The 21,163-nt window shown below is 42.0% G+C and overlaps 2 protein-coding genes across 2 annotated transcripts; one reads left to right on the forward strand and one right to left on the reverse strand.

Moving 5' to 3' along the window:
• Window positions 1-6,644: 6,644 nt before the first annotated feature.
• Window positions 6,645-8,827, reverse strand: LOC139580238 (hairy/enhancer-of-split related with YRPW motif protein 1-like). The gene is made up of 4 exons (XM_071408791.1): window positions 8,687-8,827; window positions 8,339-8,434; window positions 8,090-8,183; window positions 6,645-7,961 (listed from the first exon to the last, which is right to left on the reverse strand). The coding sequence occupies exons 1-4, from the start codon at window positions 8,750-8,752 to the stop codon at window positions 6,997-6,999; spliced, it is 1,221 nt and encodes a 406-aa protein (XP_071264892.1). The 5' UTR covers window positions 8,753-8,827; the 3' UTR covers window positions 6,645-6,996.
• Window positions 8,828-16,219: 7,392 nt separating this feature from the next.
• her5 (hairy-related 5) lies at window positions 16,220-18,560 on the forward strand. The gene is made up of 3 exons (XM_071408792.1): window positions 16,220-16,352; window positions 16,820-16,915; window positions 17,064-18,560. The coding sequence occupies exons 1-3, from the start codon at window positions 16,314-16,316 to the stop codon at window positions 17,550-17,552; spliced, it is 624 nt and encodes a 207-aa protein (XP_071264893.1). The 5' UTR covers window positions 16,220-16,313; the 3' UTR covers window positions 17,553-18,560.
• Window positions 18,561-21,163: the final 2,603 nt, after the last annotated feature.

Genomic DNA, 21,163 nt, shown 5'->3' on the forward strand with positions numbered 1-21,163 from the left:
TAAATTCTAAGATGATTACCCTAATCTTAAATCAATAAGAATAAATTGAGAAATTACAGTCATTTTGTGTGAGACGCCACAAAATCGGCTGTACAATTGGAGAAAATATGTGATGTCAGCAAAACTGTCTTTACAAAGCATTTGTGCCAAAATGACTGCTGGCCCTGGATGGCTAGTCATTCACCAACACAGGACCCATAAGCCCCTCATACACAGTACAATACTGCTCCTAATAATCTGTGCTGACTAAAACAACATGATGAAAGAAAGTAAGGTGCAGATATTTGGCCTTGTGCCAGCCTGTAATATCCTCTTGATTCTAGTTCAGTGTCTGTTCCTGTTCCTGCGTGGAGGTGCTTGTGCAGCACTGGGAAACCCCAGATCCCAGCCAGAGACAGACTCACTGCTGCTGTATCAAAGTGTATGGTTGTATCCCAAATGACACCCTATTTCCAATAATAGTAGACTACTTTTGACCAGGGCCCATAGGGTAGTGCACTAGGGGAATAGGTGGCAATTTGGTATGCAGACAAAGTGTATAATACTGCTCAGATCTAAACTTCCCTACCTGCCAGGTGTCAGCTTGTGACTCCACAGTAAAATAATGCATTTTTTCCATGCTGGTAATGGCAATGTCGGTAAGCTCTATAAAAATGTAGCATGAATGAAGGCTTGATTAGGTTTGTCATCTATCTACTCATGGTTCATCTCTGCTATGTATTCCCCACAAGGCGAATTAATCATCATATTGAGTGTAGTTGAAATAAAATCAATACATGATTTAACAATGGTCTCTCTATATTAGAGAAATATGACCAAATGCTGTTATGGCTGCATCATCACAAGCAGACCAATTCTGAATTTTTTTCCACTAATTGGTCTTTTGACCAATCACATCAAATCTATTTCAGGGCTGATCTGATTGGTCAAAAGACCAAATAACTGAAGAAATATCAGAATTGTGCTGCCTGTGTGAAGGCTGCCTATTTGGACCAAAATATGACACAATACCAAAAGGTCTGTTCTATGCTCTTATTTCAAATCTTGGCTTCAGATGCTAAAGTCCACCGCATTTGTGGAATTATTACTGGAGAGAGCGATACGGACAAACTATTCTGTTAGTCAGAGCAAGGGGCCCTTTAAGGTCCCATGATTCTTTGTCCACACACACTTACACCCGCACTGACATTTTCTCAGCAGTATGAGGTTACATACTGAAAAAGAGACTTCTGCATCGCCTAACTGCTTTTTGTTGCTTTGAGGACAAACAAGCGTCTTTACTCTGGTGTCTGGCCCCAATCAGCACTGACGTCAAAAGTCCACCAAAAAAGGGCAGCATTCACTGAATTAGAATGGACAACAACCAGTATTTTTAGAAGACCTATGATTCACTCACAATGTTTTTTATGACCTCTAACCTGCTAAGTTTTTCCAGATTTAAAAAAAATTAGTACAGAGAGCAGAGTGTGTTAAAGTACATCACCAGGATTACAAGTGTTCCGGAGCAGGAGATGCAACCGACAAGCTAGCCCGGTCACGGCCTAGACAGGGTCGCAAGGGGCCTGGAGAAGATTACGAACCCTACACTAACCATAAAGCTACACAGAAAAGGTCCTTCTAATACTAGTAATATTTATGTTAAAATGTATTTTGCAATAGCTCATATTCTAGTTCTCTTCACATGAGCTCAGCGGTCAGGCAGCTGGGCCAGAGTATAGGGATATTACATAGAACTACAATGATCAACATTCTCTGGATGATGCCTTGGCAACCACAGCACAGTGAGGGCAGACTGACACATTTACCTGTTAAAACATTAAGTTCATGAGTACACATTATTTTAATATAATATAATATCTTACAAGTCCACAGGGAAGTCCGTTTTGGACAGCATCAGCAGAATTTCTAGCTGCAGGATGGTCGAGCATACTTCATTTGTACTGACTGATGTTCCCGTGAATGAAGGCTATGGGATCTCTGAAAAGACAGTCATTGTTCATCATCTCCTGGCTGCAAATGACTTTGTACTATTAAGAGGAAGAAAGGCTAACCACTGGACCCATGTGATAGCAGGGCCCTGAAAGAGGAGACCACTGATGCATGAGTGAAAAGCGCCTTATGTCAAACGTAATTGTCCTGGCCTGAAAAACAAGCCAGCGATGTCTGATTTGATTCCCTCCTGTTTGGCTCAAATTACTTCCTGTCTAGCTTTTGAGATGTTGCCTTGACAATGATCTTCTGGGTAGGTCTTGGGATGCTTTAAAGCCCCCACCCAGTCCACCCAAGACTAGGATTTAATGACCCATCATTTTCCTGTCTTTTGTTTTCTCTGCTTCGTTTCACAGCCAACAAACAATGCAAAAAAAATACTTTACAACAAAAAAAGCACTACAGAAGCAAATGATTCACAACCCACCATAATATGGTACAACCATATCAAACCACTGACATTAGTGACCTATTTGCGATTCCGGATTACAAAGAGTCATGTATGTCACAGTCCAAAGGATGTCTAAAGTGGACACCTGTCACACAGCCCGACCTTGTCTGTGGATGCTTCCCAAATGGCCCAATGGTCCTTGGTCAAAAGTAGAGCACTACATAGGGAATAGGGTGCCATTTGGGAAGCAATCACAGTTTCTTCTGACTGAGTGTGTTTTCTGACCAATCACCTCCAGACATGTTTTTCAGATAGTCAGCCTCGCTGGTCTAGGAGGAAGACATCTCTCTCAGAGACAGATAGTCAGCCTCGCTGGTCTGGGAGGAAGACATCTCTCTCAGAGACAGATAGTCAGTCTCGCTGGTCTGGGAGGAAGACATCTCTCTCAGAGACAGATAGTCAGCCTCGCTGGTCTGGGAGGAAAACATCTCTCTCAGAGACAGATAGTCAGCCTTGCTGGTCTGGGAGGAAGGCATCTCTCTCAGAGACAGATAGTCAGCCTTGCTGGTCTGGGAGGAATACATCTCTCTCAGAGAACAAATAGTCAGCCTCGCTGGTCTGGGAGGAAGACATCTCTCTCAGAGAACATATAGTCAGCCTCTCTGGTCTGTGAGGAAGACATCTCTCTCAGAGAACAGATAGTCAGCCTCTCTGGTCTGTAAGGAAGACATCTCTCTCAGAGAACAGATAGTCAGCCTCGCTGGTCTGGGAGGAAGACATCTCTCTCAGAGAACATGTCAATCCTCAAGAATGTAGATCTTTCGCTACCCACAACTAAATACCATTTTTCCTCTCTTTCATTTTGCTTTCTTCCTCTCTCTCTCTCTCTCTCTCTCCCTCTCATCGCAAGGATCTTTGAAGTAAATAGTGAAAGGAACCCGGACTGTAGCAAATTACCTGAGGACTGAAACATTTTTGACATAAGTCCTGAGAGATGGGGCGAGCCACTTTTCCTGGCGGTCCCTTTGCGCGCATTTAATCTGGGGCTGTGGAAGACAGCGGCGCTGACAGAGTGACGGGACAGCTGGACACGCTTCCAGGGCAGCAGTGACGGACACAGTCAGAGACAGGACCAGGGCAACTGCAGACACAGCCCAGACAGGAGCAGGGACACATAACCCAGACAGGAGCAGGGCCACACAGCCCAGACAGTAGCAGGGACACACAGCCCAGACAGATGCAGGGACACAGCCCAGACAGTAGTAGGGACACAGCCCAGACAGATGCAGGGACACACAGCCCAGACAGTAGCAGGGACACACAACCCAGACAGATGCAGGGACACAGCCCAGACAGTAGTAGGGACACAGCCCAGACAGATGCAGGGACACACAGCCCAGACAGGGACAGGGCCACACAGCTGAGACAGTAGCAGGGACACAAAGCCCAGGCAGGGGCAGGGACACACAGCCCAGACAGATGCAGGGACTCACAGCCCAGACAGGTGCAGGGACACACAGCCCAGACAGTAGCAGGGACACACAACCCAGAAAGATGCAGGGACTCACAGTCCAGACAGATGCAGGGACACACAGCCCAGACAGGGACAGGGACACACAGCCCAGACAGAGGTAAGGCAACACAGCCCAAACAGTAGTAGGGACACACAGCCCAGACAGGGACAGGGACACAGCCCAGACAGATGCAGGGACATACAGCCCAGACAGGAGCAGGGACACATAGCCCAGACAGGAGCAGGGACACAGCCCAGACAGGGGCAGGGCCACACAGTCCAAACAGATGCAGGGACACACAGTCCAGACAGAAGCAGGGACACAGTCAGTGACAGGAGTCAAGTGGTGTGTTTTCCCTTTTTATCTGTAAGAAGAAGAATCTATTATTTTCTTCAGTCTAATTTGTTACCGTCACCCTTTATCTGAAGCTAGTTAAACAACGTCTCTCTCTCTATATATATATATACATATTTCTCTTTCTATCTCTCTCTCTCTATTTCTCTCTATCCAGTCAGCCCCTTTATTGTAATGCTGGAACAGGATGTTAGTTATTTTATGTCAGGTAGATAATCCATTGGTGTTGCACTTAAACTGATTCGTACCTCTGGAATGAGGAAACGAAAACAGAAATGTCAGTTCAATTAATTCCATTCTTGGCAGCCTAATGAGGAACCTTCAATGAGTAATGTAGATCTATAAAGAACTGGCTTGCGTCCCAAATGGCACCCTTTTCCCTATATAGCCCCATAGGGCTCTGTTTAAACGTAGTGTACTATATATAGGCAATAGGTTGCCATTTGGGATGCACACCTGGTTTACATCATAAGTTCTATTGAATGTGACTAAACCAGTGGTATTCAGTTACGTGAATCCTCCTGGACATGACGTATATCTCACACCCAGCCCTCGAAACCTTCGCACAATTGGAACACTGTTGCCGGATGACACACCACCTGAAATGGAACACTGTTGCTGGACCACACACCACCGGAAATGGAACACTCTTACTGGACCACAAACCACCAAAATGGAACACTGTTGCTGGACCACACACCACCGGAAATGGAACACTCTTACTGGACCACAAACCACCAGAAATGGAACACTGTTGCTGGACCACACACCACCGGAAATGGAACACTCTTACTGGACCACACACCACCGGAAATGGAACACTCTTACTGGACCACACACCACCGGAAATGGAACACTCTTACTGGACCACAAACCACCAGAAATGGAACACTGTTGCTGGACCACACACCACCGGAAATGGAACACTCTTACTGGACCACAAACCACCAGAAATGGAACACTCTTACTGGACCACACACCACCGGAAAGGCAATAAATCAAATGCATCTATTTTACAATGTGAGACAAATTACCACAGAGTTACCACAGAGTTACCACGGGGCTTTTCAGATAAATAAAACCCAGGGGTGATGTGTGTGTGTGTCTGCCTAAAGGTGTGTGTGTGTGTGTGTGTGTGTGTGTGTGTGTGTGTGTGTGTGTGTGTGTGTGTGTGTGTGTGTGTGTGTGTGTGTGTGTGTGTGTGTGTGTGCACATGAATGATGAAAGCCTTCGACACCAACCCTGCTTCCAACATTTTGCTTTAGAAATGTGCCAACACCAATGTATTTACCTATGCACCCAATAAACCATGACCAAACCATGACATCTCCACACACCCTCCTCCTCCTGTGGGTTTCCTATAAGTTTCTCCCTCCCTGGCTGTTTGGGACTAATCAGGAATGCATGGGGTGCATTCATGGCTAACAAAACGATGATTACAGAGGGTAACAGGATCAGTACTAATCAGCGTACCCTGAGAAAATGCCAGAGGGATTTCAACCATTGTCAGGTCATCACTTTCCCTTTTAATTATGAGTAATGCAGAGGTAGAATATCCTCTTTAGCTTGGTGGCCGGCCCTTTCTACTAACTGTCACATGGTTCTTTGATTCAGGAATGATCAAAACCTGCAGAAAGACAGTGTGGATAATCAACCTGATGTGTCTGTCTGCCTTCTTATATCTCTGACAATGAACAATGGCCACCTCATAACTAATGGCACTGGTACAGAGAAAGCCTCTTCAATGAAGAGAGAGGGAGGAAAGGAGGGAAGGAGGGACAGAGGGAGGGAGGAAGGGAGGGAAGGAGGGACAGAAGGAGGGAGGGAATAGGGAGGGAGGGAATGAGGAGGGATAAATAACCATTATCCAAAGACATGTTCTATCATGTCAGAAAGTCTATTTTCTCTAGCCAAATCCCTCAGTACCTTGTACAGAAAATATTCAGGTCTTGTAATAGAGATTAGAACAGCAGATTAGGAGAAGGGTGAGCATTTATCTGAGCCTGGGAGAGACAGAGAGAAAATAATGATGCTTGTATGAAGCATCTTAGGCTTATCACGGGACTGATAAAAGAGCCAGAAACAATGAAGTGCTCTATTGAACTGACAGCGTATCTTATTGCTTTCATTGTGACAGGGTCAAAGAGATGGAGAGACTTCTACCACACTACTCTGGTTCTTTGAGCTGATGGCGCCTTCTGCTGGCAAAGTATTGAATAGACGCTCAAACCACATGGAAGGACTGCAGTACCTAATCAAAAAGCTAGGTGGGAGTGTGCAACAAGTCACCTCACCTGTGCATACCCAGGCCTACATGGGAATTTCAATTTACAGAGCATTCAGGCACAGGCCCGAGAATCATCCTAACCATCAGAAGAAGAACGATTGAGTTATGGTTCCATTGTACAGTTCAGTTTATTCTCTAACAATATATTTACAGGACAATATATATATATTTATACATTTATACACAGTTTATGCAATTCATATTTACAAGGATTATCTAAAAAATGAAAGAGAGAGATTATGAATACTGACGTGTTACAAATATGGGGAACATTTCAGAAATGATGAGGAAAGTTGATCAAACGAGAAGAGCACCATATTAAATGTCAGCAGCAGCAGGGTCATGTTCAGGTTACCTCCATGATCTCCACCAGGTGGCTCTCTCCTCTTGTCAGTTTCTCTAACGTTGGTCCAGTTGAACTGTTTCATAGTCCCTCTGTCAGTTGACGCTCACCTGGCTTTCTACCAGGGTCTCCAGTGTGTGGAGCTAATAAATAATTCTTGCCTTCGTGCAGGCATAGGGGACCACAGAGACGTATGGGAGGGAAAGGGGACGAGAGGGAGGCCGGGAGGACTTGAGAGAGGGAGGGTGGGAGGACTTGAGAGAGGGAGGGTGGGTGAAAAACCAAGTGGAGGAGAAGGGACTTTATGTAGCGACGGGGATCCGGAGCAGGATGAGGGGTTGGAGGAAATAGGTGACAGGCTGGGAGGGAAACTAAAGTGACAGGGAAACGAGAAGTAGGGAGGAGGGGTGGTGAAAACCGAAGAAGAACAAGAAAGGCAAGGAGACAGAGGTGGGGAGAGGTAGTCAGGTGTCAAGGGGTACGAGTGGCCATTTGGTTGGCAGGAAGAATGGTGGGTGGTCGACAAAGTGGATTTGCGGAGGCAGAGAACTGCCCCCTGTTTAGAGGGACGGCATCCCTCTCTCACAGACACCATGTCCGCCCAATGAGCCATCTCCTTACCACCTGACCTCAGATGGATGTCTGTTAATGACGGGGAGGATGGGCACTGCAGCTGCCCTGTACTGGTGTTTGTGGTTGGGTACTGACTGGATGGGTACATGGCTGTACTGGTGTTTGTGGTTGGGTACTGACTGGATGGGTACATGGCTGTACTGGTGTTTGTGGTTGGGTACTGACTGGATGGGTACATGGCTGTACTGGTGTTTGTGGTTGGGCACTGACTGTCTATGTAGCTCTTCAGCCCTTGGAGGAGGATGAAGCCCTCTCTCTCCAAGGGGCTGCTGCTGCCCATGAAGCCAGCCAGGTGAGAGACACACTGCTGGAAGCCTGCGGTGTAGATGGCAGGGAGAGCAGACCTGGAGTATGCTGCTGCTGGGGGACTGGGGACGCCTGCCATGGAGACCTCACTGTGAATAACCTGCTGCACCTCCTTCGGCCCACACACAGCCTGGCTGGAACAATCTAAAAAAAAGTTAAAGGGTGGGAGAGGGAAACATTTTTAATTTTGAATCTTTGCAGACAATTTCATGCATTGCAGATGATCATTCGCAAACACACTTGCAGGCCTAGAGCTAATTAGATATACTTACCATTGCTTATGCTTCGTTTGTCTGTCCTTTTTTGAAGATATTCCACAGCCAGGTCTAGAATCTCTGCTTTCTCCAGTTTGGGGTTCTGTAAACGCTGTGAATGGTCAAGATGAATAGAGTGAATAGACTAATAAGGAAACAGGTTAAAATAAAAAATAAACAGCCACGTAAAAGCCTTTGGACGGCGCTATAGACTCACAGACTACAACAATGAAGGCTAGATAGGATTGGATGGATTGAAAAACTCACCGAATCTAATTTGTAATTCAGTAACAAAATCCTTAGCTCGCTAAGACTCTGATTTATTCGGTCTCGTCTTTTCTTCTCTATAACTGGCTTTAACATCTGCATCGAGACAAGAGGGGGGAGAGGTGCCAATTGTAATCAAACTGATTTATTTTCTAGGCCTAATTTACCTTAATTTAGGTATAATACCATACTGATGTATACAGTATGTTAGCTACTGTACATGTTAGCTATCACTGCAAAGCATGAGGCTATTATTATTCAATTTTTCCATGCATTTCCCATAGCCTACACATGACACATCTGAAAACATACCAAAATCAGAGTAAAACAATACAAGGTCCTACTCACCCTTTTCATACTTTTGGTATTATTCGGGCTTGAATTCCCGATTTTCTTCTTTATCATTGTGCCCATTATTTTAGAAGAAATGTCCAGAAGAAAAATGGCACGGACTGGTGAGTTCCTTGCAGTTCCGATCACGGGTGTTGAATGAATGGGGTGCGCAGTGCTACACCAGTTTATATATCACAGAGGCCACACAGATTGGTGTAGAGGTGACAGTGACGTAACTGAAAACTCTGTAAATTCTCTCCTGCAACTTCATTGTCATTGAAATAAATTGAGATAAATTAAGATAGGGTTTATGGGTGGGAAGTTTTAATGTCGTGTAGTATTGTAATAATGTAATGTGATAATGGAGCAATGTACATTTGTATAATGCACAATATTTTGTTTGATGTAATGTTTTATCTCTGTCAGTATCCCAGGAAGAGTGGCTGCTGCCTTGGCAACAGCTAATGGGGATCCTAGTAAAATACGAAATGCTAAACTAATGGACAAATCCACAATTTCAAAGCTCTCTTGCTAAAAAAATATATGAGGCCATATTTGTCATTAATTTCCAGTTCAATTTCGATTTTAATTGTGTATTTCTAATTCAAATTCTTCTTAAAAGTAGGCTAATCTGATAAACAACCGTCACCATACTAAATATTTGTCAACAGTAGGATTAGTTTTTAAGAGTTAGATTTTATCGAAAGCAACAAAAAAAATCTAAAATAGTCAGAAATCCGAGAGCGATGGAGACAGCATGGCGATGAGTTGACACCTCTTGGATACATACTGTACGTGCTTCACAATTTGGTGACTCGCGAAGACCATAGCAAATGTTTAACACCTATGAAATCACATTTGGCTCTGTTTTCTACTGATCACGTTGTCGAATAACGAATTATTATTAGCCTATAAGCTAGAGGGTTATAATAATGCTAAGCAGCAGATGCAGCAATGAAGAAAATAAAATGCTATTATGTTAAACAACACTAGTCTATTATGGCGACCCAGTTTTTTGTTTAAAGGGTCACAATTGTAAATTGCATTTTCTCCTGTCTACAAGTACCATTTCGTTATGTGTGCATTTGGCACCATGGAAGTGTGCCTATGGGAAAGATAATTTACTCATGGGAACAGTGAAGAAGTGACAAACAGGTGAATAGTTATTTTTTATGACGTGTGATATATCCGCACACTCCGTAAAGTGTTGATATACTTACAGGACTGTTCCAGGAGAGAGGGTGGCGAATTCAATACACACCCCTGCATACTCCAATTAACCATAGGCATACTATCACAAAAATATTTATTGAAGTCACTACAATACCCACTGGGCACAAACTGGTTGAATTAACGTTGTTTCCCTTGTCATTTTAACAAAAAAATGCAATGTTGAATCAACGTGGAAAACTGATAGCAATTTTATTTGCAATTTCGGGAATTCATTTTTGTCTATTTCCACCCAACTTTTAACCTATCCAATGACATGTTTCACATTTGTGTTGATTTCTCGTTGAATTCATGTTAGTTTACTAAATTCAAATGTAAATCAAAACTGGACGTTGAACTGACGTCTGAGTCCAGTAGGTAATGTGCTATTTATACTATTTCAAGTGTAGGCTAACAAAATTATTTAAAGTGTAGTTTTAACAAAAGCGAAAGGATGTACGTAAAAAGGTCAAGAATAATTAACTCCCTAATGAATCAGGTGTGATTGTGGATGTCTGGTAGGGTGGGCGGGGGGTCGGGTTTGATTAATAGCTAATGTGGTGTCAAGTTAAGGTTGCACCTAGGTGTTAAGCGTGCACGTGTGTATTTGCAGGAGTGGGCGGGTGTGTGAGCGCCATGAGCCATCTTTTGAGCCAAGTGTGCCGCTTTTATGCACAGTCCAAACAATGAGAAGGTCAAAACCAATTGTATTTGTCACATGTGGACTAACAGTGAAATGCTAACTTGGGACCCTTCCCAACAAGGCAGAGAGAAATAAAATAGAGAGATAATAGAAAAGTTAAACACGTAATAATAAAAGTAATAATAGATACCCAATGAGTAACGATAACTTGGTTATATACACGGGGTACCAGTACTGAGTCGATGTCCAGCGGTACGAGGTAATTGAGTTATATATGTACACATAGACCTAACTAGAAATAAAGTGACAGATAGGCTAGTAAACAGTAGCAGCAGCGTATGTGATGAGTCAAAAAAGTCAGTGCAAAACGGGTAAATGCAGATAGTCCGGGTAGCTATTTGGTTAAGGGTCCTTTTGGTTTCAGGTGTGCATAGAGGTGCAATGATGTCGATCAATTGTAGGCTATAAGAAGTTGAATATGTGAGTATGTGAACATTGAAGACCTCGAGAATCTCCATCTTCCTTTGTAAAAAAACACAACTCACACTCAATTCGTGAAAATATGTACAAAAAGGATTTCAGCAGATTTCGTGCATTTTTGTGTGGCTTAATTCATGTGAAAATATACACATTTTTTGTGCAACTTAATTCGTAGGAAAATAGGGGGGAAATCGTGTGACGTCATTCATAGGGAAATACATTTTGGAGGGGAAAACTTCAGAATAATCTTTTAAAAGTTATTGGAGCAATGCACTGCCTTTTTTGTGTCCCACATTTATTTATATAAAAAACAAACGCGTTAACAACCCAATATTGTTAATCAACCAGGTTGTCACCTAAATAATTATTTTATATTAGTAGCCTTGCGTTTATTTTTATTTTTAATAAATGCCAATGCGTTTTTTTATGCTTCTTTTCGCTTAATACTTTGAGATACTGGTGCTATGTCGGGTTTTATGAGGGTTGCCAGATTGGAGTAAAAAGCTTTATTTGTCTTTTTGTTGTGGAATCGATGAAGGTTTTCAATTGGGGAATGGGGATACGTTTTCATGATGGGAAATTAATTAATCTATAAATCTGGGGGAAACAGAAGACCTGCAAAAAAAATCTGTTTGATTTAAATTCCCCTGGTGCAGCTGCATGGTATTTGCAACTATAACAAGTCTAGGCTATGATCAATTAAGCCATGTCAATGCAGTTAAACAGGTTCATGTAAAATAATGAATTATGTTGGCTTACACTTATGGCACTTTCAAGGCCATTTCATGATGATTATTACGGTCCTGTCAATCATGTTATATACTATTGTAACAAGGCATTGTAGGCCTACTGCCCAGAGGCCTACTAGGCTTTCATGACAACAGCTATTAGAGCTCACTTTGCAATGTACGAGCCCTGGTTAGAGTCCCGGTTGTAGCTTTCACTTTCTTACGCTACATTGGTGGCAGCGTTGGGATCTCGTCCAGCTCACGCCTAGTTATGTGTTCTAGTGGTGGGAAGCATTCTGTTTTTCAACATTGTGTTGGGTGTAGTTACATTGATATATCTAGTGAACGATGGATAATCAACAACGGGCGTGACGGATAGAAGTAGTCACTACAGGTGTGATCAAGCCTTACATCAAAGTTGCCTGAAGCTCGGTCTAAGGCACTGCATCGCAGTGCTAGAGGTGTCACTACAGATCCAGGTTCGATCCAGGGCTGTGTCGCAGCCGGCCTCGACCGGGAGACCCATGAGGCGGCGCACAATTGGCCCAGCGTTTGGCCGACCTGTTCAAAGTGTTATTACAATCATGGTGTTCTTTTGTTACTTAAGCTTATACGTCTAATAACCTGACAATGATCCACATCATATGGATAGACAAATAATATAAGTGTGTTATGCTGCAAAACACAACTGTCCTTTTTTTAGGATACAAACCAGTAATATGAATCACTGTTGATCCATCCTGTTCTGATCTAATGAGATGGATGTAGGATTTCCTACAGCCTAGAATTGAAGCCTTTCCCAGTCATGAAGGACAAAGTTAGGCCCCTCTTGGTTCTCGTTGGCAAAGACTGACTCTCCTACACCATTTTGCCCAATATGTTATACCCTAGAGTTTGTAAATAAACCCATTTTAAGGTGATATCACTTGTATCATTATGGGCTGTGAAACTCATAGCCGAATGGCTTCAGACTGAACATTTCTCACTGAAAATTGCTGCTGACATTGAACATAGCTTAGGGTTAGGGTATATTCATTCATTTCAGACTATCCTATGCCACTATTCACAATATCTCATACCCCATAGGTTGTAAATAAACCCTTTTTGAGCTGATATAACTTGTATCATTATTATAGTGCTGTGAAACCCATAGCCAAATGGCTTCGGACTGAGCATTTCTCACCATTTATTTACAGAGAGCAATTTCCATTTTATAACAGGTAGTGTCCATTTATTTACAGTAGAGTGTTGATTAATTATTGCTTTCTTCAATGGAAATACAGAATATGTATAAAAATGCCAAATATACCAAAAGCTAAATAAAGCAGAGATTTACGACTATTTAAACATGTTAATCATTACTGAAACATGCAAACTACAAACATTTAACCAATTAAAGATAATGAATACACGACAACATGATACAAATATTTCATGAAAAATAATTCATACAAAAGTCGAGAGTTGGCTATAACATGAGTACAAACAAAGTGAGTGTGTGTGTGTGTGTATGTATTCTGATGTGTATTATAATTTACCATAATAGAATATGTATCCCCATTCCCCAATCAAATACCTTCATCATACCACAAAAAACAAAACAGAAAATCTGTATTTTTTTCTCCAGTCTGGCAACCCTCATACAATTAGTCTTGTATAAAATGCATTATGAAGAAAATTGTGTAATGTAGGCTCCATGAAATATGAAATGCACTATGAAGAAAGTCGTGTAGGCCTATAGTTGCTTACAGGAAAAAAAGTGTGTTTCTGACTACAAGTGCATCAGCATCCCAAAGTATTAAGCAAAAACAAGCATTGAAAACAGTATTCGCATTAATAAATAAAAACAATATAAGGCTACTATTATATTATAACTATTTCGGTGACAGTACACGTTTGTATTTTTATATAAATAAATGTGGGACACAAAAAAAAGCAGTGTAGAACATCATTACCCATCATGCATTGCTCTAATAAGATTGTTCCAAAGTTTGCCCCCCAAAATGTATCTTCCCATGAATTAAGTCACACAAAAATGTGTGTATTTTCTTATTAATTAAGTTGTACAAAAAAGTTGTGTATTATGATGAACAAAAACGCACGAAATCTGCTGAAATATCTGTACATATTTGCACGAATTTAGTGTGAAATTGTGTTGATATTTTAGCTCTATCGTTGAGTCCAAGCCGTTTTGACCCCTTTGTCTGCAGAGCTGACGCGCATGAAGAGTTTCTATATTGGTTGGGACTTTCTCAAAGCGGCCAGGGGTCTCGAGACCTTATTAATAAAGGCCAGATGTCGCTAATTGCATTCCTTCAGTGGGGCAAGCAAGCGCGCTGTGTCCATCACTCCAGCTCATTTATGGGGCGGGTCCACGTGCCTTGAAATTATTGATACCACTTTTGTTTTTTTCTTGTCCTTTGTAGTGCAGGTGCACACTGAGCAGAAAGATGCTCTCTCGATTATAAGAGAAGGATTATCTTCAAGGACATGTTGGCAGACTATAGCCAAACAAGCTGATGGTGTTTGATAATGACAAAGGCATTTGTTCAAATCATCTGCCATTTTAAATTAATTTATATTTCATAGATTGTCTATATTGTTGACATTTTGGAAGACATTTTATTGCACACAATTAGGCTATTCCTTTCTAAACGCGTAGTTACAGCCTAGACCTATCTCGCGCACGCGCGCTCGCACACACGGGATTAAACAGAAATCATGATTCATCAGAGCACTCACCAGTGACTAAGCCGTAAGAAAGAAGCTCTCTCTTTTTTGTTAAACGGAACTATCAGTGCCTCTTTAAATCCAGCTAATCTCTACGGGATGTCCCTGATCCGATCATTCCGTTGTTATCTCCACATATCCCCATTATGATGGTGGGATCACGGCTAGGGCCACAAATGTTTAGGGAACTCTCTATGAAACACGGTTTGACTAAGCACTACTATTTTTCATTATTGTCTGTAGGACAAATACTAACGGCCTAGACCTTATATGATCAATTTAATTGGGTTTAACCGAATCAACGTTTCTCTGCGAATTCACTACAACGCCAGATATCGTTTAATGTAGGTGTCCTCCCATAAAGGTATTACCTCTACGTGAAATCACCAAAGGTACGAAGGCTCAAGGCGGCCAGGTGCCGTGCGCAACGGCTGACTTGTGCAAAGGTTGAGATTTGTTGTGCTACCAGGGTTTGTGCATGTGCGGAATATTCTCTGCTCTACTCATTCCGCTGCCCAGAGAACAGTCTACTCTGGAAAATGTCATTGATGAATGGAGAATGGTGCTCATTTAATAAAGTTAGATCAAAGCTGAATTGATTTCTGCAAGATCACATAAGCTAATTAATGTATTATACATGACAGAACCGAATATAATATCATAGTAGTTTATAACGTTACTGTAAATCAAAATATTTAAACTATTCAAATTAGAAGATTTTGAATGGTCCAATACGTGTAATCCAGTCGTGTCTTGAATTGAGATAGGTGAACAAATCTTTGTGGTTAATGTCGTCCATCACCTTCTAATGGTCCTCATCCGACTATCAATGTATTCATGTTTATAAATTGAACATGTCCTTAAACTGAATTGTCGACCCTATTGTTGTAAGGACGTTTTAGCCTCTGTGGGACACCTGAATGGGACATTTGAGTCCCATCCAAATGCAAATCTAAGAAGTGGCCTATCACCATCCCAGACTCCAGACCATCACACCAACATCAGTTTGGATGTTGCTAGATTGTGGGGGATGAAGCCATTTAAAACACATCAGACATTTTAAGACAACCGATGACTTGTAGCCACTGGTTATAATGTTGTGAGATGGCTGTGTATGATGGCATGTGGGTGTATAAGGCCAGCAACAGGCATACATTACAAATGGAACATTAGAATAAAGATAACTCTTGTTTTTATATGAATTATAGCCTATGCTATATGATCCAATGTCACAGCCCCCTAACAATGTTTAACTGTCCTCTTTGCTGACACAGACATAAACATGGTTTTAAAACAAAGGTCATATATTATGGATTCAGACATTCACTCTGTTCGGAATGTATTGTTTTATGAAAACGTTGAACCTCATGGATTTGCAGTTTCCACCTTTCCACATATTAGCCTACTATGACGATAAAGATATCATGATGAAGTATTAATTTCTCGAATTACATGATAAGCCTTCCCACTGGGCACACACTGTTTGAATCAACGTTGTTTCCACGTCATTTCACATAGCCTAGACGTTGAATTGACTTCTGTGCCCAGTGGGACATTTCTCAAACGAAATTAGGGTACAGGATTAGGCCTAGGACTACTTTCTCAATAGTGTTATTCGATGCCAAGCGCGTGCGCATCTGGGATCAGGGGTGGTGCCCTTTCTTGAATAAACCAATAGCTATGCCTGGATGTATTGACTGTATATGTCATGGTGGGCGAAAACTGTAATCAAATGAAGTAGAACCGAGGGCGCGAATGGGCGTGGTTGTATTCTACGGCTTTTATAGATGTGAAGCGCCATTTACTTCTCTGATTTTAGACAACATCTCGACATTATTTTGTCAGGAAAACAATGGAGACTGTGCTCCCAGATCAAAAGGACGTAAGAAGGGTAAGTAAAGCTTTTTCATTTTCATTAGAGTTCATTATTTGTCATTTCTGTTTCGTACAAATTAGGTGCATGGATGATAGGCTGTTTATTGCCACAAAACTCCGTCTGATTTTCATCAAGCCTAAACGTGTTGTTGTAATTTTAAAGTAAAGTTTAGTGGTTTTACGTATTCTTTTAGCTGCTTGGGTTGGGAAATTATGATATTGTAACGACCCTGGGTTTATAAGCGCGGAAATCGACTCTGCCGCACGAGCATGCTTTTGCGCACAGTCGATAGCGCGCCGGACCTCAGGTTAGAAGGTCGAGGGTTCATTACAATATAATTGAATCCGATGGTTTTAGGCTACTTTCTGTTGGTCTTTTTCTTTTCACTTCACGCACATAATCTCCGGGGATATCCTGTTTTTGTCATTCAATTTTATACGTCAGTAAACGAATAGGCCTAACTCAGGGATTTATATGTTCAGGTCCCCAAACCCCTCATGGAGAAACGGAGGAGAGATCGTATCAACCACAGTCTGGAAACTTTACGACTTTTGTTGTTGGAAAACACAAGTAATGAGGTGAAGATGGTCTATTTTCCCTAATATAGATTATTAATTTAATTTTAACCATGAATATGTTATCTATGGTCATTTCGCATTTTCTGTCACATCTGTGTCTTTTTTCTGAGTATTTTCAGATGTATTTATTTTGTACTTGTTTATTTAGAAACTGAAGAATCCCAAGGTGGAAAAGGCAGAGATTTTGGAGAGTGTGGTCAACTTCCTGAGGACAGAGCCTGAAGGAGAACAACAGAATCAGCAAATGAAAAGAGGCCACTTCAAAGAGGGTGGGGAAGAGCAGAGGTCCCCCTGCAAGAGGAAGCAGCATAACTACCGTGAGGGCATGAGATCATGCCTACTAAGAGTCAGCCACTTTATAGCAACCAAGAGCCAGGAGTTGGATGAGCCCAGCAACGATGCTGATGCCCTACCTCAGAGGTCCCGCATGGGGCTCACCCATCCTCCATCATCTGCCCAGCTCCATGGTACATCACCTTCCACCCCCGACCAAACTCCCCTGGCTAGACAGCAGCTGCCACAGCCTCACCCAGGCCCAGGTCTGAGAACTGGCCTCGGTAACATAGAGCGTCTTTCCCCCTCCAAGCCGTACATGGAGCACAGTGACTCTGTGTGGAGGCCATGGCCACAGCAGTGATAGACAGCCAGTCTATGCACAGTTGGGGTCCCAGTTCGGCACCGGGGGTATGGTTGTAGAACTTCTAACAGCTGCCCGCTCATCAACTGCCCAGCAGGGATGGGATAGAGGAGGTTGATTGGCAATAGGTAGTGATTGGGAGTAGAGTGGATGGTGATGGGAAGTGGAGTGGACAGTTCAAGGTGAAAATGGTGGGGGCTGACTGGGTTAGCTGTGTGACTCTCGGTAGACTGACTGTCATTTGTTTAAATGTACATCTTGTATATATGGATTACTTTATTTGTTCACGATATGAAAAGATACTGTCGTGGAAATGCCAATATATGTCAATTGTTTCCATATGTCTACTATATATCTACAAGGGAAATATGGCAAACTGAATTGAACGTTGGAATTTTTTTGTGTGTGTATTTAAAAATACAAAAGGGAATCAGATAACCAGTCATGTAACCCATTATGTAATTTTTTTTGCTTCTTTGGGGTTCGGGGTTCTGCCTTTTTCTCAGGCCTGTCTGCTGATTATATATGTAATTTTTAACCACAACTTTAGAATGTTGATTAAAAAAATTCAAGGCTCAAAAACCACAAGTCTTTCTATTTCTTTGTGACACTGAAAGTAAACAAGATGTTTGACTCTCAATAGTATATTTTTTTCAATATAAACCTTACCTCTGTGGCCTTGCATGGCATGAGACTTTGTGTGGTGATATATTATTAGACAATATAGTCTCATATTAGCCTTGATTAAAATACATGTTTTCTTTTCATTTTAAGTGCATATAAGAAAAAAAACTGCATTCAACTATATTTTTTGATGTGGTGGTTTCACTTTTTATTTTATTTTTTACCAGGCATATCAGTTAAGAAGAAATTCTTATTTACAATGATGGCCTAGGAACAATGCCTTGTTCAGGAGCAGAACGACAGATTTTTACCTTGTGGCCTTGCATGGGATTCGATCTAGCGACCTTTCAGTTACTGGCCCAATGCTCTAACCACTAGGCTACCTACCGCCCCATTGTGCTAGTCTTGCTGGTTAACATTATGCTAGTCTTGCTAAAAAAGTGTTTTGTCCAAGTGAGAAACACTGACATCCTGTTTATGTTAAACATGGCAAAAAAATGTCCTATATTTTTTTATATTAAAATTGAATGAAAGTGGACTCTTGTCTAAAACTTTGTTGGCTGCTACGTCTGTTTGCTCTAAATGTTCTACTTCCTGAGCCATCAGACAACATTGTCCCACATTGTTAGTGTGAATGGCCTGGACCTGGGTTGAGAACAGCCCTGACATTTGCACATTTTTTAGGTGACAAGACCATATATGTCAATGGACAAGACCAACTGTATCACCATTAAAACAAACGGTGCACTTTACACTGGCATGGGCAACCATCAGCAGACATTGAGATGCAGGGGGTTGAGCATCGTAATACAGTCTGGAGCATCCAACCGGCTCTGATCTCAAGTCTCAGGCGTGGATAGGTAGATCAGGGGTCATTCGCAGCTTGAGCATATTCATTGAATTGGAAATATTCAAGAGGTAGTAGGCCCGACTCGAATACTAGAATTTACATTTTAGTCATTTAGCAGACACTTATCCAGAGCATACATTTTTCGTACTGGTCCCGTGTGGGAATCAAACCCAGAACCTTGGTGTTGCAAGCACCAAATGAGCCACACAGTCCAATAATTGAAAAATCAATCATTAAGATCTATTTATTTAGACAAGTTGGTCCTATAGAGGTTCGAAGGCTTCTTCACCAGGAGATACCTTGTGAACATGTCTGCCATACAATATAGAGCACTAGGTACCATGAAGTTATGTTAGACCTCATGTTACACATATTACATATTATTCTCATCATATTTTTGTGTAGAAACTGATGAAGATTGACTTAACAACTTAATTTAAAGTACAGTGAGGTCCAAAAGTATTTTCACAGTAGACAGTGAAACTTGGAATGTTCTGGCTCTGTATTGCATCACTTTGAAATTATACAATCACTATGAGGTTCAAGTTTGGACTGTCAGCTTTAATTTGAGGGTATTTTAATCCATATTGAGTATACCGTTTAGAGATTACAGCACTTTTTGTACATAGTCCTCCCATTTTAGGGAACCCAAAGTATTTGGACAAATTCACTTACACGTGTATTAAAGTAGTTAAAGTGAAGTGTTTGGTCCCATATTCCTAGCACGCTATGACTACATTTGCTGTTTGTTTTGGTTGTTTCATATTTTGTTTGTGCCCCAAATAAAAAATAAATAAATAATGTATTGTGTCACTTTTATTGTAAATAAGAATAGAATATGTTTCTGACCACTTCTACATTAATATGGATGTTACCGTGATTACGGATCAGGTCCTCATTGCAAATTAAAATTTGTTCTTAATTCACTCACCCTGATAAATAAAGGTTAAATAAAATAAAACATCCTAACCTCGCACCATTACCAATAACCGGGGTGGGGGGATACACTACATGGCCAAAAGTATGTGGACACCTGCTCATCGAACATCTCATTCCAAAATCATGGGCATTAATATGGAGCTGGTCTCCCCTTTGCTGCTATAACATCCTCCACTCTTCTGGGAAGGCTTTCCCCTAGATGTTGGAACATTGCTGTGGGGACTTGCTTTCCTTCAGCCACAAGAGCGTTAGTGAGGTCAGGCACTGATATTGGGCGATTAGGCCTGGCTCGCAGTCGGCGTTCCAATTAATTCCAAATGTCTTCGATGGGGTTGAGGTCAGGGCTCTGTGCAGGCCAGTAAGTTCTTCCACACCGATCTCGACAATCCATTTTTGTATGGACCTCGCTTTGTGCACGGGGGCATTGTCATGCTGAAACAGGAAAGGGCTTTCCCCCAACTGTTGCCACAACCTTGGAAGCATTGAATTGTCTAGAATGTCATTGTATGCTGTAGCGTTAAGATTTCCCTTCACTGGAACTAAGGGGCCTGGCCCGAACCATGAAAAACAGCCCCAGGCAAATATTCCTTATCCACCAAACTTTACAGTTGGCACTATGCATTTGGGCAGGTAGAGTCCAATGGCAGCAAGCTTTACACCACTCCATCCGACGCTTGGCATTGGCAATGGTAATCTTAGGTTTATGTGCGGCTGCTTTTAATGAAGCTCCCGACGAACAGTTCTTATGCTGATGTTGCTTCCAGAGGCAGTTTGGAACTCAGTAGTGAGTGTTGCAACCGAGGACAGATGATTTTGGCTCCCGAGTGGCGCAGCGATCTAAGACACTGCATCTCAGTGCTAGATCTGTCACTACAGACCCTGGTTTGATTCCAGGCTGTATCACAACTGGCCATGATTGGGAGTCCCATAGGGCGGTACACAATTGGCCCGGTGTCGTCCGGGTTAGGGTTTGGCCGGGGTAGGACATCATTGTAATTAAGAATTTGTTCTTATCTGACTTTTCTAGTTACATAAAGGTTCAATTTTAAAAGGCTCTACGCACTTCAGCACTCGGTGATCCTGTTCTGTGAGCTTGTGTGAACTACCACTTCCGGCTGAGTCTTTGTTGCTCCTAGACGTTTCCACTTCACAATAACAGCACTTACAGTTGACCGTGGCAGCTCTAGCAGGGCAGAAA

This window comes from Salvelinus alpinus, chromosome 7 (genome assembly GCF_045679555.1).
Source record: "Salvelinus alpinus chromosome 7, SLU_Salpinus.1, whole genome shotgun sequence".
Taxonomy (NCBI): Eukaryota; Metazoa; Chordata; class Actinopteri; order Salmoniformes; family Salmonidae; genus Salvelinus; species Salvelinus alpinus.